General features: G+C 42.6%; 1 protein-coding gene across 3 annotated transcripts in view; it reads left to right on the forward strand.

Moving 5' to 3' along the window:
• Serpinb12 (serpin family B member 12) overlaps positions 1-15334 on the forward strand; it is a 31506-nt gene extending 16172 nt beyond the window's left edge. For all 3 annotated transcript variants that reach the window (XM_087580556.1, NM_001135867.2, XM_087580557.1), the window contains 7 exons: positions 2080-2265; positions 4621-4746; positions 5052-5189; positions 5640-5757; positions 12006-12148; positions 13667-13834; positions 14649-15334. In XM_087580556.1, coding sequence (XP_087436682.1) covers positions 2098-2265; positions 4621-4746; positions 5052-5189; positions 5640-5757; positions 12006-12148; positions 13667-13834; positions 14649-15053 — 1266 coding nt within the window. In that variant the 5' untranslated portion in view covers positions 2080-2097 and the 3' untranslated portion in view covers positions 15054-15334. The remainder of the gene's footprint in view (positions 1-2079; positions 2266-4620; positions 4747-5051; positions 5190-5639; positions 5758-12005; positions 12149-13666; positions 13835-14648) is intronic.
• Positions 15335-24939: the final 9605 nt, after the last annotated feature.

Below are 24939 nucleotides of genomic sequence, written 5' to 3' on the forward strand. Positions count from 1 at the left end.
CACAGACCACATGAAGCTCAAGAAGAAGGAAGACCAATGTGTGGATGCTTAGAAGGGGGAGCAAAATACTCAATAAAGGAAATATGGAGAATAAGTATGGAGCAGAGACTGAAAGAAAGGCCATTCAGAGACTGCCCCACTTGGGATCCAGCCTATATATAGTTATCAAACCCAAACACTATTGTGGATGCCAAGAAGTGAATGCTGACAGGAGCCTGATATAGCTGTCTCCTGAGAGGCTCTGCCAGAGCCTGACAAATGCAGAGGCAGATGCTCACAGCCAACCATTGGACTGAGCACAGGGTCCCCAATGGAGGAGTTAGAGAAAAGATTGAAGGAGATGAAGGGGTTTGCAACCACATAGGAAGAACAACAATATCACCAACCAGATCCCCCAGAGCTCCCAGGGACTAAACCATCAACCAAAGAGGGACACACGGCTCCAGCTGCATATGCAGTAGAGGATGACCTTGTCAGAGATCAGTGGGAGGAGAGGCCCTTAGTCCTGTGAAGTCTTGATGGCCCAGTGTAGGGGAATGCCAAGATAGGGAGGTGGGAGTGGGTGGGTGGGTGGGTGGTGGGCGAGCACTCTAATAGAAGCAGGGAAAGGGAGGATGGGATAGGGGATTTCTTGAGGGGGAACCGGGAAAGGAAAATGTAAATAAATAAAATATCCAATAAAATAATATTGGCTAGGGACACACTACAGATAAGGGAATAAAAAGAAAAGAAAGAAAGAGAATGAAAGAAAAAAGAAACACATGAGGTCCATAAGAGAAGAGAAGAAACTATTTAATTTGAGTGGGAGGATGACACCTAAATACTAGTCTGTATTTCTAGACTAGAGTGAGGATGAGTCAAGGAATTGTTATTAGAAAAGCCATTCTCCTAGTTTGGTTCCATTTTACCTGCACTGTTAGGCTGCCACAAAGGAATTAAAATCAATTACCTCTACAAAGTTGGCGGCTTTCAAGCTCTGCTGTGTCGTGAGCAGTATTGTTGATAGCTAAAGTATATGAAATTAGATTGTATGTATGGTTAGTCAAAAGATGAAGAGGTCCTTAACAGAGAATACACAGCGTAACAATTTTCCAGACAGTTTCTCAGACACAGACCATGGAGGAAAGAACAGAATAGAGCACAGCTCAAGAGGAGGCAGAGATAGTTGTGTTTTCTTGGCTGCTGACTTGGTGCTAACCTCTTCTTCATTTTACCTGAATGAAGTTCTGACATGAGTGAATGGGCTTGTTTTACCCTCTGTTCTCACAACTGCGACCTTAGTTGGAAACAGTCTTTACAGATGTACTCACGATAAGATAAGGTCATGCTGGTTCTGAGTCCTCATTCAGAGGAAGAAGAAATGTGGACACATATATGTGCATATACATGTATAAAAAGACAGAGCAGAGGTTAGAATGGCACCTTTGTCATCTGAGAAATAGCAGAGATGACTGACAACACCAGAAGTGGTGAGGTGTGGACAGCCTTCTGCTGAGAGCCTCCAGAGCGACTGGCTCTGTAGATCCCTCGATTCTGGCTTCCTGGCTTCCAGGACTGTGGGATAATAGATTTCTGTTTCCTAAGCCAACTGACTAGTGGTTTTTTTTCTGTTGTAGTTGTGAATAAAAAGATTTCTATCTATATTAACACAGATACCAATTTCACTATTTATACAGAAAGATGATGACTTTAGTTTTCAAATCCTCCACACACACTCTGCTTTCCTCACGCTCCATGTCTTCTTCCTCTCCTTCTTCCTCTTCCTCTTCCCTCCTTTTCCTTTTCTTCTCCTTCTGGATTCTCCTCTCTCTCTCTCTCTCTCTCTCTCTCTCTCTCTCTGTCTCTCTCTCTCTCCGCCTCCTTCTTTTCCTTTTCTCCTTTCTTCCTCTCCTTCCCTCTTTCTTTATCTTGCCTATGCTAGGCAAGTATTCTACCATGGAGCTATACTCAAAGTTAATTTTTCCAGTTGTTAAGAAACACATTGAATAATTGTATATTGTTACATTCCAGGCATTAAAAATAACAATGGCTTGCTTATCAATTTTCTCCATTCACTTTTTTTCTTTCTTTTTCTTTTAGACAGTAACAAGTTTGACAATGGACTCTCTTGTTGCAGCAAATAACAAATTTTGCTTCGATTTTTTCCAAGAGATTAGCAAAGATGATGCTCATAAAAATATCTTTGTATGCCCTCTGAGTCTCTCAGCTGCCTTTGGTATGGTCCGCCTGGGAGCTAGAGGGGACAGTGCACAACAGATTGATGAGGTACGTATCGAGAAGGACGCCACACAGGGCCTGTGCTCAGTCTGGGTCTGCACAGGAAGCTAATTCGATTCGTGAGCTGGAGATACTCTCTGTGCTCAGCATTTGGTCTTGGAAAGCTCCAAGGTTTCGTTTACATTTTCCCTCATCTTTCTGTAGGATCTCCCTCTTCTCCGTGCCTCACAGCTTTTCCCATTCATCTTTGTTTCTTTAGCTCTTCACAACAGTCTTCATGCTGTCACTCTTTCTCTCTACAGTTATCGGTACTAATACTGCTAGCAATCTGCAATAGGAATAAGCTTCTTCTCTTCCCCTCCCATTAACTAGAAGTGTATTAGGACCTAGACATTTAAATTTCACTTGTTGGGAAATCCCATTGGCTTTCCCTTTGATAAGCTTCCTGAATCAGGGCACTTTGGACTCCCTGAGTTCTTCTTACTTCTCTGGCAGCAACCCAGGTTACTCCCATTGGCAGTGTTCCCAACACAGATGCCTGAGACTCCTTAAGGCAGAAATCAAACTTTTAAGATTCTGTAAGACCAAGACTTCTCATTAGGCTCAAAATAGAAACCCAAGTCCTTATCCTGGGCTGAAGATCTGGGCATATAAATCTCCATACCTGCGATGCTTTCTCACCTTCCTTCACCTCTAGCCAGCCTGTCACAGTTGTCACTTGGGTCCCTTGTGAAAGGAAAGTGAGTCTTACCTTGGGGCCTGTGCTTGGGTTCCTTTGCCTTGTGTGTCTTCCCTCAAGGTATTAGTTACTTTTCTATTGCTTTGACAGAACACTGTGATCACAGCAATGTGTAAAAGGAACCATTCGATTGGGCTTACAGTTTCAGGGGTTTGGAGTCCATGATGGCAGAGCAAAGGCATGGCAGTAGGAATAGCTGAGAGGCACATCATGATGAACAGACAGGAGGCAGAGAGAGCACCCTGGGAATAGTGCAAGTCTTGAAACCTTTGATCCCCCAACCAGTGATACCCTGCCTCCAGAAGGCTACCTATTCTCATCCTTTCAAACCAGTTCCGCTAGTGAGGGGCTAGGTACTCAAACTTGAGCTCATGGGGGCCATTTTGTTCTAACTACCACACTCAGATACCTAATTGTTTTATCTACTTTCTCCTTCATCAATGTTTCCAACCTTTAAGAGACTCACTGTAATCTTCCAATCTAAGGCTCCATCCAAGCTCCCAATCCCATACAAGAACCCAGTCACTTTTACCCGTGGAGCACTTTCGATCACTGTGCACACAGTAACGAAGCACTATGTATATTATTTTTATACCTTCTGTATTACTACACGATTTCAGAGATATTGTGTTCTACAGCAGCAATGGCCTAGTGTAGCCACCAAATAAATTACTGTAGGACAAGTGAGTGCACACGACAAGACCCTTCTGAGGCTGGCCTTGAACCTCCTTGGCTCTATCACCCAGCACAAAGGTTAGGTATCAATGAGGCTGCCGTTCCTGAACATGGAGGAGTTGGAGTCACAGGTGGAGGCAGAATTACTCTGGGTCATTATGCTTTTGCATCTACTTTTACCTGATTTACTGTTACTTCTTCTTCCTTAAGCAACGCTTAACTGTGGAATGGGGTTAGTAACTTCCGGGAGCAGCCGATGTTCTTTCCTTCATGCAGTTGGTGGTACCTTCCAGTAACCTAGATCTGAGCTGTGCAGAGTATGCCTCTCTTTCTCCACTTCCTCTGAGGTGCTGGGGAGCTGTCTCGTGTTACATTCACTGCCCTGACCAGCGCTGTCCAACACGATACAACTCAAGTCATGTATGAACTTAAAATGCTTTAAGGAGTCACATAAAAATTCCAAAAGATAAGGCTAAGTTTAATAATAAGTTTAAGGTAAGTCAACATTTCCACAATATTTGATCAATACATAATCAAAATGCATTATGCTGGGGTATTTTACACTATCTTTCATTCTATCCCCAAGACCTCATGTGCATTTTATATTTACACTCAATCAAGAGTGGGCATGGAGAAGTATAGGTTGTTAATGGCACATAGCTCTTAATTCCTGCTTTTCCTTGGTTTGGCTATATTTATTCTAGTTTTATCTTTTCTTTCTGCTCCATGTTGGGAAAAGGTGTCATGTAGCATGGGCTGACCCCAAACTTTCGATGAAGCTGAGGATAATCTGGAACTTCTAATCCACTGAGTTAAAGGAATGTGTGGGGATAGGACTCAGGACTCTGTGTAGCTTGTCCACTGTCTTAAACGTATTCAGAGGGCGAGGGCAGTATTCAGTGAGCCCCACTTCTGTGAACTATCGCTGATTATTTTGTAGGCTTCCCATGTTTCATATTCTTCATCTGCCCTCTGTTATTACTACACAGGTATTACATTTCAATGAGCTTCCCAAGGATGAACGCAAAGAGCCCAGTGAACCCTCTTCAAAAAGCAAAGCATCTGACAGCTCTCTGGAAGGGCAAAAACAAACCACAGCTTCTCAGGGTCAGCAGGTGAGTGTCAGAAAACGCTCCTCTTTGCTAACTGCTCACTGTGCCTCTGCTGTACTTGGTGATACCTGCTTACTCTGAAGAGTAGGCGCAGGCAGTCACCAACAGCAGTAATTACATAGGACCTGCAACTCCCTTCTGCCTACATCTTTTCCATGTCCTTAGCGGTGCCTCCCCAAACCTGGTAACACAGGACAATGCCATCTATCTCCCTGGCCAGCTCTGCATTGCTCCTTTAAAAATACCTTCCCTTTAGTGGTGCTGAACTTTCCAATTACTAGGAAACCATTTCTTTCTTCTTTTGTTAGGGTGAATCTACAAATGAGCATCGATTGCTTGGCTGCCACTTTGGGAAACTTCTCTCCAGAATAGACAGAGACAAAGCTCATTATACTCTGAGTATGGCCAACAGACTCTATGGAGAGCAGGAATTCCCAATCTGCCCGGTGAGTATCAGGGAAAGGTATCCACAGAGCATACTCTGTAAATAAGTGAGTCCATGGGGCTATTAAATGGTGCATATCTGTGACCTGCTTCTGAGGTTCCACACTTCTGTCTCCCCAAGTTTTCACCTTGGGCTTAGGAGGCCACTTTTAAATGGCACAGCATGGATAAAAAGGGTCATGTAGTTCACAGCCCATTGGTACATGAATGAGCTTCGTAAGGTATCCATGCGGCTGTCTTCCAAATGGGGTCTCTGATAGTCATCTGTTGTGTCTTGTGTGCCTACTAAGACAGAAAGGATGGCTCTACGATCCCTTATGGTGCTTCGAGTCTCCTGATGTTAGATGGCCAGGAATTTCTTTTCCAGGATCTCCTGGTTACCTTCTTATCTTAATGACTAGCAGCTCTGTATGAGTTTGTCATGCTCTTTCCCATGTATTTGAATTGAACAGGAATACTCTGATGACATAACTGAATTTTACCACACAACAATCGAAAGTGTAGATTTCCAGAAGGATACGGAGAAATCAAGAGAAGAGATTAACTTCTGGGTTGAAAGTCAAAGCCAAGGTAAGAAAGGTCTGAGCAGTGAGGCTGGCATTCATTCCCTTCCATTTCAAAGAAAAGCAGTGCCCCTCCCCCACCTCAGCATCAGACAAGTCTGGGTGAGTTCAGGGTGGGGGCTAACTGGGCAATTTTAACATTTGTCTCTGATTTTCTGTTTTCTCCTAGGATCTCTTATTTTTAAAGGTGTTTGCAATTGCATTTATTTACTTGTTGTGTGTGCATGTGTGTATTCATGTGGGCATGTGCTTGACATGTGGATGTCAGAGGACTACTTGCAGTAGCCGGTCGGTTCTCTCCTCCCAGGTGTATCCTAGAATTCAGCGCATGTTGTCAGGCTTCCGAGCGAGTGACTTTACCTCTGAACTATCTTGCCAGCCCATGACTTTTCAGTCGTGTCTCGTATTCCAGTGTTTCTATTCTGGGGTTTCCTTTGCGTGCTGTGACTGGACAGTTACCTCTGTTAGAAACAGCAACGCTAACACTCGAAATGTATATAAGAAATACTCAAGTTAATAAAAAAAATGTAAAAAAAAAGAAACAGCAACGCTTACAGCACGGAATGTCTCTTTGTCCTTAGGACCAAAGCTCATCTTTTCTATAAAACATCCACCTGTCATATTCAAATTACTGAAGACTCCACTTTTACTTATAATTTCTATCATGTAACAAAATAATCTAAAACATTAAAATTATACAATTACAATATTGAAAGCTACAGTAGTGTACATAATTCCTTATATGTACTTGGAATCGATATAGAAATATGTATAAGAATCTACCCATGCATATATGTTTTTAGGATGATTTTTACATGAGAAATTAAGAATGAAGGGAAGCTAGCATTGTGAGACAGGGAAATGATTTAAATGTATTTTTAAAAATTAATGTATAAAGTGGCTTTTATAATGATATCCTGATGTATTTACGTGTAATCATTGTCATTTGCTTAGATCTGCCCACCCACTTCCCCAGCTCTGTCTCTCTCCTTCTGAAATAGCCCTCCTGCTGCTTGTGTATCCTTTCCTCTGTGTGACTTCAGATTCTCTAGGTGAGAGAAAATAGGCAATATTTTATGTTCCTTTCCCCATTGCCCACTCTTGTTTGCCCCTCCATTCTGTCTTGAGAGCTCTTCTACCCTCCTGTGGCCAGTTTTCCCCTTTAGTGTTATAGACAGCTGAGTGTAGAATCCTGATATAAGAGGAGACCCGGGCCACTTGTCTTTCTGCATCTGGCTTATTTTGCCTACCCTGATGATGTCCACTTTCGTTCATGTTGCTGCAAGTAGCATAATTTCATTCTTATTTATGGCTGTATATAAGTGCAGATTGTTACTCACCAGATTCCAGTAATAAATACATTAAATGGGAGTTTGGCCTCTTCCTTTTAAAGTGGATTTTGAACCCAGCCAATAAGGGAGAGACGTAAACTCTCCTCTCAGTCATTTTTCCATTTCCCCTTTTAACTTGTAGCTCACTTGCTGCTTGTCTCATCTCCCTCCAGACCTTTTCCACTATTACCATGGTAGAGAGAGACTCCAATCAACTCAGGCCTCTCAGAGGGGAAGTGACATGTGGTTTTGTCAGTCATTAAGTCTGAAGGCAGGGTACCAGCAGGCTTGAATCTCTAGGTGGAGAGTGCCCTGCCCCCACCTGTGCATGCATACTTTATAAAAGTGAGCTCTTCATCTCAGGACTAAGTGTTAGAAGAGGGCATCTAATGATTGTCATTGTGGAGTTGGAGTTATTCCTGTTCAATGTTTGGAGAAGCAGAGGGAAAGGTGAGCCACTGCATCTCCTGCCTCTAAATTTGAGACTCTGACTCAGGGCACTTGTACACCTGAGTGACTGACAGCCAGGGAACAACAGTGGTTGGTTTATTTCCAGTTGCTTTTGGTACTGCTTTCTGTTTCCTTCTTGTTTTTGAAGGCACATACTTCTCATGTCCTGTACTATTTATATATTTAGTTACATCCCAAATGCTGTTCTCCCTTCTGGCCCCTCCCTCACAGAGTTCTCCCTTTCCCTCGCCCCTTCTCCTCTGAGAGGATGGGGCCCCTTGGGCATTCCCCAACCCTGGCACATCAAGCCTGCCAGATTAGGCTTATCCTCTCCCACTGAGGTCAGACAAAGCAGCCAGGGAGACTGAGCTGCACACCTGCTACTTATGTCCCGGGACCACGTTCCAGCCCATGTATGTTCTTTGGTTGTTGGCTCTGAGAGCTCCCAGGGTTCCAGGTTGGTTGACTCTGTTGTTCTTCCTGGGGGTTTCCATCTCCTTCAGGGCCTTCAACCCTTCCTCCAACTCTTCCATAAGTATCCCCAACCTCAATCCAGGAATTGGTTGTGGGTATCTGCATCTGTTTAAGTCTGCTGCTGGGTAGAGCCTCTCAGAGCACAGTTTTGCTGGGCTCCTGTCTGCAAGTCTAATAATCTCATTAATAATGTCAGGGATTGATGCTGCCCGTGGGTGGGTCTCAAGTTGGGCTGATTATTGGTTGGCCAATCCTTCTGTTTCTGCTCCATCCCTGCATTTTTTTAGACAGTGAAAATTTTGGGTCAAAAATTTTATGCGTGGGCTGGTGTGCTTATCCCACCACTGGGGATCCTGCCTGGTTATAAGAGGTAACCTATTTAGGTTCTATGACCTCACTATTAGGCATCTCCAGAATTGACTCCTGGGAACCTCTCCTATCTTAGGTCTCTAGTACTCCGTAGAGAGTCCCACCCCCTTCACACCCCCAGACAGCTGCAGATTTCTTTTTTTTTTTCATTTATTCTTTTTTTTTTATTTTATTTTTTTTATTATCTTGAGTATTTCTTATATACATTTCAAGTGTTATTCCCTTTCCCGGTTTCCGGACAGACATCACCCTCCCCCCTCCCCTTCCTTGTGGGTGTTCCCCTCCCAAACCTCCCCCCATTGCCACCCTCCCCGCATAGTCTAGTTCACTGGGGGTTCAGTCTTAGCAGGACCCAGGGCTTCCCCTTCCACTGGTGCTCTTACTAGGATATTCATTGCTACCTATGGGGACAGAGTCCAGGGTCAGTCCATGTATAGTCTTTAGGTAGTGGCTTAGTCCCTGGAAGCTCTGGTTGCTTGACATTGTTGTACTTTTGGGGTCTCGAGCACCTTCAAGCTCTTCCAGTTCTTTCTCCGATTCCTTCAACGGGGGACCCATTCTCAGTTCAGTGGTTTGCTGCTGGCATTCGCCTCTGTATTTGCTGTATTCTGGCTGTGTCTCTCAGGAGCGATCTACATCCGGCTCCTGTTGGTCTGCACTTCTTTGCTTCATCCATCTTGTCTAATTGGGTGGCTGTATATGTATGGGCCATATGTGGGGCAGGCTCTGAATGGGTGTTCCTTCAGTCTCTGTTTTAATCTTTGCCTCTCCCTTCCCTGCCAAGGGTATTCTTTTTCCTCATTCAAAGAAGGAGTGAAGCATTCACATTCTGATCATCCGTCTTGAGTTTCCTCTGTTCTAGGGATCTAGGGTAATTCAAGCATTTGGGCTAATAGCCACCCACCAATGAGTGCACACCATGTATGTCCTTCCGTGAGTGGGTTAGCCCACTCAGGACGATACTCTCCAGTTCCAACCATCTGCCCACGAACCTCATAAACTCGTTGCCTTTGACAGCTGCAGCTGCAGATTTCTATTCCTTCTCCTGTCTATCTTGTCTCTCTCTACACCTGATTCTGCCTTCTCTCTCTTACCCAGTTTTCTGCCTCCTTCTGTCTCTTATGACTATTTTGGTTCTCCTTCTAAGCGTGATTCAAGCATTCTTGCTTGGGCCTTCCTTCTTGTTTAACTGCTTTGGTCTGTGGATATATCATGGGTATTCTGTGATTTATAGCTAATATCTACTTATCAGTTGACAGACCATGCCTGTCCTTTTGGGTCTGGGTTACCTCACTCAGGATGCTGTTTTCTAGTTTCCTGTACTCTTAACATGGAGTTAAGGTCAACTTGCGAATGGTGTTTTCTTAAGTGAAATCTTTAACAGCCTCCAATTATTTACTTTGCTGTTCTGTGTGCCTCGGAATTCCTGCACTTTCAAGATTCCATTCAGCTATCTAGAAGGTTTGGTGAAGAAATCCTGTCTAAACGCTAATATGTGTTTTCTCTTTAGTGAGTTAGCTTTCCTAGAGTATTTTAAGTGTGGTTGATGAGGACATGATGTGATAGAATCTGTTTATAGCCTTATACTGTATCTCCACATAAAAGGATCTTCCCTCATTAAGACCTCAGTATGCATTCAAGTGCTTGGTGATTTAAAGTGGACATGTCTTTTTTTTTTATTTTTTTTTTATTATCTTGAGTATTTCTTATATACATTTCAAGTGTTATTCCCTTTCCCGGTTTCCGGACAGACATCACCCTCCCCCCTCCCCTTCCTTGTGGGTGTTCCCCTCCCAAACCTCCCCCCATTGCCACCCTCCCCGCATAGTCTAGTTCACTGGGGGTTCAGTCTTAGCAGGACCCAGGGCTTCCCCTTCCACTGGTGCTCTTACTAGGATATTCATTGCTACCTATGGGGACAGAGTCCAGGGTCAGTCCATGTATAGTCTTTAGGTAGTGGCTTAGTCCCTGGAAGCTCTGGTTGCTTGACATTGTTGTACTTTTGGGGTCTCGAGCACCTTCAAGCTCTTCCAGTTCTTTCTCTGATTCCTTCAACGGGGGACCTATTCTCAGTTCAGTGGTTTGCTGCTGGCATTCGCCTCTGTATTTGCTGTATTCTGGCTGTGTCTCTCAGGAGCGATCTACATCCGGCTCCTGTCGGTCTGCACTTCTTTGCTTCATCCATCTTGTCTAATTGGGTGGCTGTATATGTATGGGCCACCTGTGGGGCAGGCTCTGAATGGGTGTTCCTTCAGTCTCTGTTTTAATCTTTGCCTCTCCCTTCCCTGCCAAGGGTATTCTTTTTCCTCATTTAAAGAAGGAGTGAAGCATTCACATTTTGATCATCCGTCTTGAGTTTCCTTTGTTCTAGGGATCTAGGGTAATTCAAGCATTTGGGCTAATAGCCACTTATCAATGATTGCATGCCATGTATGTCTTTCTGTGAGTGGGTTAGCTCACTCAGGATGATATTTTCCAGTTCCAACCATTTGCCTACGAATTTCATAAACTCGTTGTTTTTGATAGCTGAGTAATATTCCATTGTGTAGATGTACCACATTTTCTGTATCCATTCCTCTGTTGAAGGGCATCTGGGTTCTTTCCAGTTTCTGGCTATTATAAATAAGGCTGCGATGAACATAGTGGAGCACGTGTCTCTTTTATATGTTGAGGCATCTTTTGGGTATATGCCCAAGAGAGGTATGGCTGGATCCTCAGGCAGTTCAATGTCCAATTTTCTGAGGAACCTCCAGACTGATTTCCAGAATGGTTTTACCAGTCTGCAATCCCACCAACAATGGAGGAGTGTTCCTCTTTCTCCACATCCTCGCCAGCATCTGCTGTAAAGTGGACATGTCTTAAAATAGACTAGTACCGGATCTCAGCAGCAAGGCCACCTCTTGACATTTTTTTGGGTGCTTTTCGTTGTCCTTACTTTCATACCACAGGGTGCCTGGTCTAGAATCAGTCTTAGCTCATCCTTCATTTTGTTCCTTTTTTGACTATTTGGCATCTGCTTTTGTAGCTTACATCAAATTACTCCATGAAGAAGGGACAACTGTTGGTCCTTCTCAAGGCATAATATCTAGGTGGGGCTTAGAAGGTGCTCCCTTCTGCAAATGAATGTGTGTATTTACAAAACTGAATGAAACTTCTTTTGAGGTGAAATTAAAGAGGGTGTATAAGCCTCTACAAAGCTTACAAAGTAAGCTTTATACCATGGCCGTGTGTGTGTGTGTGTGTGTGTGTGTGTGTGTGTGTGTGTGCGTGTATCATCTAGCTATCTGTTTATATGTGAGAGCATATACTAAGCCTCAGTAACATCCCTAAAACTAGGAAGTTCATATTGTCATTACCTTATCTAGGATATTATAAAAGTCAGGCAATTAGGTATATAATGAGATGTATAAACTATAGATGTTTATGACAATTTTAAATCAAAATTGCCAAGAAAATAGAGGAGATGCTTATGTTTGCAGTGTTCAGGATTGGGTCTTCCTCCAGGGCAGTGAGAGTTCTCCTCCATAACCCCTAACACTCTGGGTTTCTTGGGCAAGCGCTTGAATTAGACACTGTTGAATGTCTCCATGAATACTTTTCATGCAACACATGCTCTGGCATGCTTTTCTAGGAAAAATCAAAGAACTGTTTGACAAGGAGGCTATTGATAATTCGACTGTGCTGGTGCTGGTGAATGCTGTTTACTTCAAGGCCAAGTGGGAGAAAGAATTCGACTCTGAAAACACTGTTGATGCACCTTTCTGTCTCAGTGAGGTACTTACTGTATTAGCTGCCATTTTGTAGGTAGTCTGCTCCTAATTTTACTCATGGTGATCAGGGTGAGTATCTAAAGACTCAAGACAAATGCTTAGGTGGCTTACAATTATAATAAGCCATTTGTGATTTTATAAAGGCCAGTACCTAAAGTCCACTGAACATTTTAAAAATAGCTATTTTGTAACACAACAAACATTTCAGAACATCCATAATACTAAACACATACACCCAATTAAAAGTTTGTGTAGATTGGTGCATTCCTATAAACCCAGCACTTAGGAGGCAGAGTAAGAGGATCACAGGTTCAAATCCAGCCTAATCTACATAAAGAATAGCAGACCTTGTCATAAATTAGAATGACATAGAACCAAATCAAACCAAACCAATGTATACGTGTAAGAAAAAAGATGGGCCTCTTCAATTTTAATTTGCTTCTGGTCTCACTTAACATATGAGGCAATTCAGCTTTCCTTTAATTTTCAATACCCCCTGGGCATCTCTCCTGAGACTTATCTGTCCGCTTTCCCCTTGTCCAGAACTATAAACACTCTGAATATATGTTTCCTGGGGAAAGTGGTCTGGCATATTGTTGGTAGTTGAGAAAAGAGCAGATCAACCTGATAGATCCTGGATATTATTTCATTAACTCACTTTTATCTGAACGAGCATTATGCAAGGAGTGGTATTATCTCCAGTTGAGGCCTGAGGGAAAAGGTGCAAGCTGAGTTAACTAGCCATGGGTAAAAATTCATATCTTTATTAGTTCACATGTTTTATGTTCTAAGCCAGATAATTTAAGATCGGAGGGAATGTCAGAGGTCAGATCCCAGCTAATCACATGTTAGCCAGTTAGCTGTGCTAACAAGTTTGTTTTACAAGCATGCTATGTCCTCATTTGTATGTTGACAACCTCCCCTATCTCCATGTTACTGCCAAGTGGAGGTGCTGAGGGTAGTGCCTTTGCCTCTGAAGGAAGCTTTTGAACACAGGTGTCATTTTTAATGTACAGATGATTAGTGTTTAACTGAGGTTCCTCTTGGTGCCAAATAGAGTCATTCAGGCAAAAGGGACAAAGGTGAATGAAGACAAGGGTTTGGGATATGTTGGACAATGAAGACTCTGGGCTTTCCGAACCTGCTTTGGCTGATTAGGGTGTGAGAAATCTTTGGACTGAAAACAGTAAGTAGTGATGGGAACTAAGGAGCTGATGAAAGACATGGGAAGATAAAGTTTTTGTAAAGCAGGAGGGCACATTATTGATTTTCAGGCAGAGAGATGTGTTAGGTTGGATCACTGGCTTGACTATGGACTTCTGCTGTAGATCCTTCCCTTCCTTTTTTGCATTTGTTGTTGTTATTATTATTATTATTTTTATTATTATTCCAGCTGTTGCCCCTTTCCTTCTTAAAGCACCTTCCTTCTCAGGAATGTTGGGGCAAGGGATGTTTGAGTTTTTTTATGGCCTTTGAGCTTTTTATTACCTTTGTAATCTGTGTGTACTTCTGTACATTGCAGAATGAAAAGAAGACTGTTAAGATGATGAATCAGAAGGGTCAGTTTAGAATTGGCTTCATTGAGGAGCTGCAGGCACAGATCCTGGAAATGAAGTATACCACGGGCAAACTCAGCATGCTGGTCCTGCTTCCATCTTCCTCAGAAGACAATGTGAAGAGCCTGCAAGAGGTAGAGCTTCATTGACACATTCGTACAAATTCCAGATCACCGAGGAGCAATGCTAGTGCCCATCATCCAAGAAGGGTGCTATCTTAGCTGATAGACACATTGGAGAGCACATGGAATCTGAATGAAATTAGATATTTATTCCTTACTAGTTTCAACTCAGTGAGTAAACGCCAGAACAAGAGTTTTCCCTGATCAAGTTCACAGACTTCTGCAATTGCTTTGTAGATCAGAGAATCTGTATGCTGAATAGCTTGAGGATTTCTACAGATAAAATAGCTTGACCTTTGGCCTCTGCCTTAGACTATCCGACTGCCTAGTTGTATATTTTTTGAGAGCATGCTCTTTGGTAGAAGCAGTAATACTTATGCTATAAGAAAGAAATGAATGAAGCCTAGGAGCAAAGACAAGATAGGTAAATAGATAAATGTATAGAAGACAGACAGAATTATCAACATGGTAATTATAATAACTTTCATTGTTCAAAATACATGATGCAGCAGCATTATTTTAATGTGTACTAATTATATCCTATGTATTTCTTTGGTTAGTGTTTGGAAGAGCCTTTTCATGTTATCCCTGCTTCATGGAAAGGAAAATTTACTTTGCAGTGGCAGTGTTATCCTGTAATTTTAGGGAGGAAAGATTTAAGTGAAGTCTAGAGAGGAGAGATTAAAAAGAAACTATTTTGAGGTTTAGAGAAAGTCTTTGGAGCATCTGTAACTGACTATTAAAATGGATTAACTCAGGGATTTGAAATAACAGATACTTTCTCAGGTTTATGATTTGACCTTAAACTTTTTTCCCCCTCTTACAGCTTGAAAAGAAAATAAACCACGAAAAACTACTTGCCTGGAGTAACCCAGAAAACATGTCAGAAAAACCCGTAGCCATTTCCTTCCCCCAGTTCATCATGGAAGATAGCTACGACCTCAACTCGGTTCTACAGGATATGGGCATTAGGGATGTCTTTGATGGAACAAAGGCTGACCTTACTGGAATCTCTAAGAGTCCCAGTCTGCATTTGTCCAAAGTTGTCCACAAGACCTTTGTGGAAGTGGATGAGATGGGCACCCAGGCAGCTGCAGCCAGTGGGGCTGTGGTTGCAGAGAAGGCCCTTCCGTCCAGGGTGGAATTTAATGCCAACCGCCCATTCCTCTTTTTCATCCGACACAATGGAACCCAGAGTCTACTTTTCTGTGGCAGAGTCTACTCCCCTTGAATCTACTCTGGCTTTTGATGTGTTGAGGGGAATGGTAATATGTTTTCCCCTTGTAAAACAAGGGCATGTGGGTTTTGGCTGAGTGCCTGAAACAGACCACCTGCTGCTGCAGTTGTGCACGGAATCCCACAAGCCGCCCCTGAGTTTTGTTCCCACCCTCTGTCACCAGAAGCCAGATCTCTCCACCTGTTAATGAAGTAGCCTTGCTTTCTCCCTAATCTTTACTGCTCTACACTTTCAAGCATATAAATTCACCTTCTATGATTTGGAGGTCAACACAATGCAGACTGGTATTGATTTTGTTTAGGTTACCTTCCTCCTTATGGAAAAATACTGTTAAGTTAGTCCTTAGACCATTATGAGAGATTCAAACCTCAGGATGTGGTTAAATGTGCTTGGGGAAACTTGGTTCTATTTCTAGGGTTCTTCTATTCACAGATATCCTGTAGGCAGCACTCTTAACCCCCTTTGCATATGTGCCGTACTTCATGGAGATGCCCCGTGATATCTTTTCAATCCAGAGAAGATAGGAAGAGGTGGAGACTTATTTAAGAGATGGCTCAAGGATATGTCAATGTCCCAGTCAGTATTCATTTGGCACGGGACAATGCTATTTTTATCATGTGTCCGACCCTGACCAAGAAGGTGGCAAGTCTCTTCTAAAGGTCTGGTTTTTCTCAGTTTTCCATATTGAATTCTTTTGTCGTCATGCCATCATTACTCATGAACTCCGCTCTGTCTGTTTGCTCTCCCTCAGAGAATGCCTGTCTATGGCTAGTTGCTCTTCATCACTGGAGTGGTAGGCAAGATGTGGACAGCTTGGAGACACTCTTCTCTGTTTTATTTAATCTTCCAGAGCTGTAATGCTGGCCATACAGTAAGAACAGTTCTTGCCTGGACACAGTGTATATTAAAACACTTTTCAGGAAAACTGTTGGTTTCATGTCAAGCTCCAGGCTACAAAAGGACAGGCGAATGCATGTTCTTGGGGCCTCATCTTTGCATCTGAAATAGCACTCAGAGTTCATGACCTCTGCTTTCCCCTGCTGCTCTGAAATGGCCACTGGCCCTTCCATTATGAGGAATCAGTGAGGCTCACCTCTAACAAGTATACTTCTTCTTCCTGGTCCAGCTTTCCTGCCCTTCACAGTAACGGTCCTCTTTCCAGCTGCCATTGCACAGGGAAGGGTGGCTGAAGCAGGTCTTGCAGGAAACTGAGCCATTCTTCCTGTTCTGACATTGACCTCCTCCTTCCTTCATTTCTTCTTAGTGACTTCTTTTTGTTATGAGACACAATCCTTGCATTCTTTATACAGCTATTTCATCTTTTAAGCTTATTAATGAAGCAAACCAATTTGAAATGGTAGGGACTTTGAGGAAGTACTCTTTTTAAGGATTCATTTTTTATTGTATGTATATGGGTATTTTGTCTGCATATATGTCTGTGCGCTGTGTGAGCAGTGCTCATGGAGATCAGAAGAGAGTATTGGATCCTTTGCAACTGGGGCTACAGATGCTTGTTAGCTAACATGTGGATGTCAGGATTCAAACCCCGGTCATCTCCAGGCTCAGGAAAGATTTGGCAAGATTTACTCTCCAGAGGCAGGAAAAATGATCAGCCCAGTGAGCTGAGTAACGACTAGGACACCAAGTAGATTATCACAGTCACGAGCATCAACGTTTCCACTATCCAGTGCACAGTTCCTTCCATCCAGCAGTATTGACAGGAGGAACAGGTGGGGTGGCTTGCTTTCTGATGATCCCAAAGTTTGGGAAGAAGACTTTGGATACAAAAGCATCAGCAGTCCCTTTGCTGCTCCTTCAGACTCCACATGGTTTTATTTTGATCCATCTCCTCTTTGTGACTCCTATTTTGTCTAATACATCCGTCTCCATCAAACACCTCCCCAAGTTTTCCTCCTGAGCTGGGCAAGCTGGAATGTGTTGCTTCATGTAATTGCTGTTTATTTCTTTTGCATGGGCAGTGCTTTAAAAACCACTCTATCATTACCTCAAGGCAGTTTCACCCTGTGCAGAAGAATGGGAAGATGTGCAGCTGCCTCAGCGGATTTCTTAGATCTGTAGTTGAATGTCAGATAAATGTAAGAGAGCCCATAAGATAAACTGTGCTGAGATATTAAAGTGCCAGAGCAATACAAATGGAATATAAGACTAAATAGATTTTAAAGGTGGTCAAGAAGCAAACATAACACATTAGAATTTATAACTAGTCAAATATGACAATAAGATGATTTCCTTTAGAATTTATGAGAAATGGTGGAAGTTGTAGATATAGAAAGAAAATGAGAGTTGGGGAGATGGCACCACGGGGAAAGTACTTGTCACGCAAGTGTGAAGATGCCCAGAATACACAGAGAGTTCAACACACAGCAGGTGCCCCTGGAGTCCAGTGCTTCTTCTACTGTGATGCAGGAAATTGAGGAGAGTTTCTGGAAGCTCTCAGGGCAGTGAGAAACAACAAAAGACCCACCAACGTTCCAACACTTGAAGTTGTCCTTTGATACACACACACACACACACACACACACACACACACACACACACCACACACACACACACACACACACACACGGGGTGGGGGAGACAGAGAGAGACAGAGAGAGACAGAGAGAGACAGAGAGAGACAGAGACAGAAGCAAAGTCAGAAATCGAGAGTCACAGAGAGACACAGAGATAGATTCAGAGAGAGAGATTAGACAGAGACAAAGAGATATAGAGAATCAGAGATAGACATAGGAAGTAAACCCAAGAATTACACAGAGAAACATAGAGACAGACATAGACAGAGATTAGACTGAGATAAAGAGATATGGAGAAACAGAGATAGAAAGATACTTTCTTTACCATAGGAAGGAAACTCAAGAATTACAATGTTACTGAAAAAAGACATGCCAACAAACTTTACAAACAAAAGTTTGAGGAAGATATCAGGATGAAAGCAGCTACCGAAATAGTTAATGTATAAAGAGCAACAGTCACATGACCTAAGCAGATATTTTTACTGTTTCTTTGAGAGCTTCACACATGTCTATAATTTTGCTCATAACCATCCCACTTTCCCCCTTCAACTTCTTTTGGGCAACATTCATATTCTAGAGCATTTATTTTGTGTTGGATTTTTAGAGAACTATAAAATCAAGTTTATAGTTCTGAAGGGGAAATACATTCTTAAAAATGTTCACAGCCAAAGTGACTTTTATGTACAAACCAATAGAAAATTATTCTCATATATTTTTGCATCTGTATGAGTATATTTAATCCCAACACCTGACACCATGCTGTAAACACCAAGTACATTGAAATGAAACGTGCTGTGTGAATGGATTCTAAATCAGTGAAAGATTTAAAAATTCAGCCAAGGAACTGAGCCAGTAGAATATATATCTTCAATTTACAATCACAAGAAAAGAGAAATTCCTTATTTAGAATTTTTACCATCCCTAAATTTTTCAGGTTCTGTGAATCTTCCCATTCATACTCATTTTTTTTAATGTTGGATCCATGTATGGGATGAGTTTCAAATTTCAGAATAAGAGTGCAGCCACAAAGTCTATGAATTAGGATTTTAATAAACCCAATACTCCTTGTGCTACTTATGTGGCAGTCCTGGTAACCTCCATTTTATAAGCTATGATCCCATTCATTCTGAGATCTAGGTTACTCTTATTCACACTGAACAAGTGACAAACTGAGGTACAGAGATTCAATAATGAGACCAAGATCATGTATGGAAGAAAATGGTCAAATCTAGATTTGAACCAGGTTGTCTGTCTGTCTTTCTAAGCAAAAGTCAAGGATACAAAGAGGCCTTTATTTCTACTTCTTTATTTTACAATTTGACCTATGAGAACACAGAACTTACTCACTGGAAAGTTTTGGGTAAGGGAGTAGAATCTGGGTTTAAAGTGCCAGTGTTCCTGTGGGCAGAGATGGAGAGTTCAGGAGAGTGCCTGAGGTGAGGCGACCCAGGGCTGGTTTCAGAACTACAGCAGGAGCACTGCAATGTGTCAGACATGGAATAGCCCAGGTCTTTGTGCCAAGACCTTATCAGTGTGTCAGCTGGAGTTGTGGTGCCTGAGGGTGCCTGGTGGTCTTAAGAGAAAGCAGACATTCTCACACAATGTTCTATGCCACTAATTCACTTAAATGGAAACACATGCAGCCTCTTCCACTCATTTCTAAGACAAGTTGAGGCAAAGCCCCAAAGGGCAAACGCACAGTTTGATGAGAGATTATATTTGTAGAGATCAGCCTATCACTTAGACCTCCTCAATACCGGAGGGAAGTAATCCCACAAGAAAATCAACATAAACAGAGTTCATAGACCAAACAAAAGACATAAAAATACAAAAACTGGTGTCATAATAGCCATTGATTAAGGATTCATTCTTTCTATGAATCTCATTACCAGAGCAGACCAACAGCAGTTGGACCAGCAGAATAATCTGGGAAGCATCAGGGGAACGAGTGCTTCAGGGGCTCCTGTAAAATGCAGAGCAGGAAGCTAAACAAGTAGAAATGGAAAGCAATTAGAAATGGTAGTCTGGCTTTGTGGCTAATGCATGAAATCTCAGCGTTTAGAAGGCTGAGGCAGGGGAATCACTGTGAGTTTGAAGTTAGCCTGAGTTACACAGTGAAATCCTCTCTCAATAAATGTTGAGTTATATGTATGGTGGCTTAAAAAAATATAACCAACCATTAGCAAACACCTCAGGAATACAGGAAGAAGGAATTGAGGCAAGTATAAGAACTATATGTTCAGGGCCAAGGATGGAGATCTGACCTATCATGGACCCACCCTGTCATACTCTGGAACAGTTTGCACAGCTCAAAGATGAAGTAAAAGCTTCCCCAAAGCAGTGATAATCAGAAGAAATACATCGTAAAAGAGAATAAAAGTCAGGATTCTTTTTGGTCGTACAAGACACAGAACGGTATCTTTACTGAGAGAATAAAATTAATATGGTCTGACCTCTGGGCAGAGTGGTCGATCACACTGAGTGCTCTTCCAGAAGATGCAGGGCACCACCCACAGGGCAACTTAAAATTGATGGTAAATCCAGAGCTAGGGAATGCAGTGACCTCTTCTGGCCTCTGAGGGCACTGCAAATACTCGATAAACAGATGTACATGCAAGCCAAACACTCACACATAGAAACAAACAAACAAACAAAACAAAATCATAATTACAACTCAAAACTAACATACTGAGGACACAAGAAAGGCCTTTTAGTTAATCATCTGCTAGCCCTAACTTTAAAACGTAGCTAGTTTTACTCTACAAATATAAAACTAATGACAAAGACCTATAGTCTATGACTAGCAATGGTGAAAAGACCAACCATGATTTTAAGTTAAGGCAGAATTAACACTGACAAGGAAGGTGCTCATGACCTGGACAGAGGTGGCATGTGACTGGACAAGGGCGAGAAGGAAATGAGAGAGCAGAGAGGAAGAGGAAAATCTTTTGTAGTTATTGCTCTACTTTGAGAGGCAGCAAGAAAATAATTTAACTCTAGAAATTAATGGAAAGTGATGTGAAGGATTTGTACTAAACTATGCTAACCAACTAAAGAACAATTTCCAAAATCATTAGAAAAAAAATACCAAACACTTCAAATCAAAGTAAGTAAAGAAGGACACAAGGAAATGTGCATCCAGACATCCAGTGGTTGGTAGAACCCCAGGGCACAGATATCCAGGGTACATACAGACATTCCCAGTGCACTGGCTTAAGATGTGAGCAGTGCTGGGTTGGTCGTTAAAGGATGTGGGACAGTGAAAGGTTGCCTGGTTCCTAGTTGAGCTAAGGCCCGAAACCCTGGAGACCCTGAATGGACAGTAGGAGTTTCTCCCGATTCCAGGGCACCAGGCTCCTGTCATCAGCTTCAGTGCTCCAGAGATTTGTGGCCATCAGTCATGCAAGGGCAACAACCCAATTCTGTCCACATGTGGAGGACATGACCTGTGCTCACATAGGCTCAAGAGAGAGCTCCATTTTAATGAGGTACCTAAAGGATTAGAGGGCTTTACCAATAAGTTTTCCTTTATAGACATTGCCCCCTGCAAAAGGTATTTAACTTCAAGCCTGCCCTGAGAAATGGGGTATGTTTTACTTATCCACTTTCCGCTATGAGAATAGATGCCTTCAAACCATGGACTGCCTCTTAGCCATGGAGAAGGCCTTGGCCTATAGAGCTGCTGTCAAATCTGTAGAAGGCCTCTCTGCTCTGCCAGCCTCGACTGACACCAAGACTAAGCCAAGCCCAAAACCAAGCCTATAACCGTCAAGCCAGGGACTATCCCCACGGGACCAGCCAGAGCTCCCCTCTTTTCCCCTCAGCCTAGGCTAGATCCAGCCTGGGGGTGAGGGGTGGGAGTGGGAATTTCATTCTCAGCTCTTCCAAGGCATCCAGCATTGCCTGGTATGTTCAAGAGCCTGAGAACCAGGTGGCTCTGGCCTCGTCACAGGCCCAGGGACCCCCAAACTAGTTCCGGTTGTTCCTTGCCTGGTGAGGGCATGGGGTAATCACAGTCAGTTTCCTGCATCATGCCTCCCTGAGTAGCCGTGCCATGTGGAGGAGTGGAAGGGGACACCCCATAACCCTATGTAAGGACAAGCTGCATTATGAGGACAAGGATACAACTACAAACTATGTTCAGAGACAATGTGTAAGTAGGCTTTGTCCAGGAAAACAGGACAGATAGGTGAAGACATAGACACGCAGACAGTTATAGAAAAGGGGCTGTGATGAGTTGCTCCTGGAGAAGTCTCGTGATCTATATCTGCACACTAAAGGATTAGGAAAGGACGTTTGTTATATAGGCTTACAGTTACACACTTTACTTCCACGGATGCGCTTCTGCTGTGAAGTTTCTGCAATCAGGTTGTGAAGTTCACCTGCTAAATTCTACAGGAATGGCCCAAAAGTACTTTCTCTAAATCCCTGACTCTTGAGTGTTTTTCTATGCAGTTCATTCTTTAAGTAAGATACGGATGCTGAAGTGTATGTAGCTCCTCCCAGATGATGGTGTCTAGCTGGGGTGGGGGAGTGGGGTGGGGGTGTTGCTGGGTCTCAGTTTTCTTTAAGGGGCTGGCCACTGGGGGGTTTGGCCATGCTGCAGACTTGGTGTATTGTTCTTTTCTTTTTCTTCTGCTTTTTGGGAGATGGGTGGGGGAGGGAAGGTTTCAGAGATGGGGAAGGAGGGGGATAGCCCAGGAAGTAAGTATGTTCAGGGTTCATTACATGAAATTCCCAAATAATAAAATATTATGTTGAAAGCATACTTGTTGGGGTGTTGAATCCATGGTTTAGAGTTTCTTTAAATGTATTGTTCCACTGAGGTTCTAAGGATGTAGTTCAGTTGGTAAAGTGCTTGCCTAGCACACAGGAAGCCTGGACTTCATTCCCTGCACCCCATATCTGAAACCCCAGTACACACATGAATATAGTCAAAATATGTATATACTCTATTAATTTGTATGTTGTTCTCAAGATTTTAAACGCTCCTTTATGCATTTTTTTTAATGGATGACTTGATTCAACCCTCCCTCCCTCCCTTCCTCTCTCCCTCTCTCCTCTCTTTCCTTCTCACCCCTTTCCCTCTCCTCTCTCTCTTTGGAAATGTTAAAGAACCAACCATCTCAGTTCTCCTCATTTGCTGTTTGCTTTCCCAGGTATATATTCCTAGGCAATTTCAATATCTAGATTCAGGACTTATTTTATTTTTGAAATACTTTTTTGGGTCATAGGTTTAAATAAAATTTCTACCCAACTATTTTTTACAGACTCCAATTGCACATGTTTTAGGCTTCTTCGCTTTCTCTGTTTCTGTTTTATGTGACCTTTTCACCCTGTATTTTGCTTTTGTTTTCTAGGCTGTTCTTATAGTCTGGAGTTTCTATGCTCATATTGTACTTTACCTTGCAGGCAACTTGTTTTCTTTCATTTCTGGGAAGAATAATTTATTTCTATAAATTTATTTCCTGGTTTAAGACAATGATACATGTCTTTTTTTCACGCTGTGCTAACTCACAACTCAGCATCTTTCTCATCCCGACACATTCGTGACGTCACTATCTGGGCTGCAGGCATGGCCTGTGATTGCTTGCTCGCAGGGTTCTCAGCAGCTGAGAAGTGTTGTTCTTACTGCTCCCCTCCTGCCGTTTTCTCAAGATATGTCTCAGACTTCATTATTCACTCTCAAATTTCCCCATGTTCATAGTCTCAGGCTTTTTTAGTGTCTAGATTTAGAGTTCATTTTTTTTTTGAAAAATTTTTAATAGATTTTAAAGGCACCCTTGCCTCCATGCTTAACTGTGTAAAATATTCAGACTATAGTTGAATGACATGTTATGAAAATTATGTAGTGAGGAGTGTCATATTTTTTCCTTGACTCAAGACTGCCCTCTTCTGTTTGTGTAGATAAGTGCATTTTTAGAGAGGGTGCACAGGGGACAGGATATGTATTATATAATGTTACGGGGTAGAGACCGAAAGACCATGAAGCATGACCAAAGTCCACATTTAGAGTCTGTGTTAAGCCAGTCAGTGATTCCCTGGAGAACATTTCTTATAGAGTAAACTTGAATGTTTTTTACAGGAACTTTTAAAGGCAAAGAACACAGAAAAAATGGCATCTTGGTTGACCGTTGCAGGGGGAGCTAAAGCAAGCAAGCGGATTAACAGAAGTCAAAACCTACACTGGGTACTTCACCTCTAAGTCTCTAGAGCAGGATTGTGTACTTTCCCATCGGACTTCTCACAGGAGAAGTAGAAAAGAGGAGAGTCAGTTAAACCAAAGATGGGTCTAGCTGAGACAAGATGGAAGAATCTCCCCTGCCCCACTCGTTTATTTAAATTATTTAAATGTGTGTGTGTGTTTTCTTTTTTTTTTCTTTTCTTTTCTTTATTAACTTGAGTATTTCTTACATACATTTCGAGTGTTATTCCCTTTCCCGGTTTCCAGGCAAACATCCCCCTCCTCCCTCCCCTTCTTTATGCATGTTCCCCTCCCCAGCCTCCCCCCTTTGTCGCCCTCCCCCCAACAATCTAGTTCACTGGGGGTTCAGTCTTAGCAGGACCCAGGGCTTCCCCTTCCACTGGTGCTCTTACTAGGATATTCATTGCTACCTATGAGGTCAGAGTCCAGGGTCAGTCCATGTAAAGTCTTTAGGTAGTGGCTTAGTCCCTGGAAGCTCTGGTTGCTTGGCATTGTTGTACATATGGGGTCTCGAGCCCCTTCAAGCTCTTCCAGTTCTTTCTCTGATTCCTTCAACGGGGGTCCTATTCTCAGTTCAGTGGTTTGCTGCTGGCATTCGCCTCTGTGTTTGCTGTATTTTGGCTGTGTCTCTCAGGAGAGATCTACATCCGGCTCCTGTCAGCCTGCACTTCTTTGCTTCATCCATCTTGTCTAATTGGATGGCTGTATATGCATGGGCCACATGTGGGGCAGGCTCTGAATGGGTGTTCCTTCTGTGTCTGTTTTAATCTTTGCCTCTCTATTCCCTGCCAAGGGTATTCTTGTTCCCCTTCTAAAGAAGGAGTGAAGCATTCACATTTTGATCATCCGTCTTGAGTTTTATTTGTTCTAGGCATCTAGGGTAATTCAAGCATTTGGGCTAATAGCCACTTATCAATGATTGCATACCATGTGTGTTTTTCTGTGATTGGGTTACCTCACTCAGGATGATATTTTCCAGTTCTGACCATTTGCCTACGAATTTCATAAAGTCATTGTTTTTGATAGCTGAGTAATATTCCATTGTATAGATGTACCACATTTTCTGTATCCATTCCTCTGTTGAAGGGCATCTGGGTTCTTTCCAGCTTCTGGCTATTATAAATAAGGCTGCGATGAACAT

The sequence above is a fragment of the Rattus norvegicus genome, chromosome 13, assembly GCF_021556685.1.
Source record: "Rattus norvegicus strain SHRSP/BbbUtx chromosome 13, alternate assembly SHRSP_T2T, whole genome shotgun sequence".
Classification (NCBI taxonomy): Eukaryota; Metazoa; Chordata; class Mammalia; order Rodentia; family Muridae; genus Rattus; species Rattus norvegicus.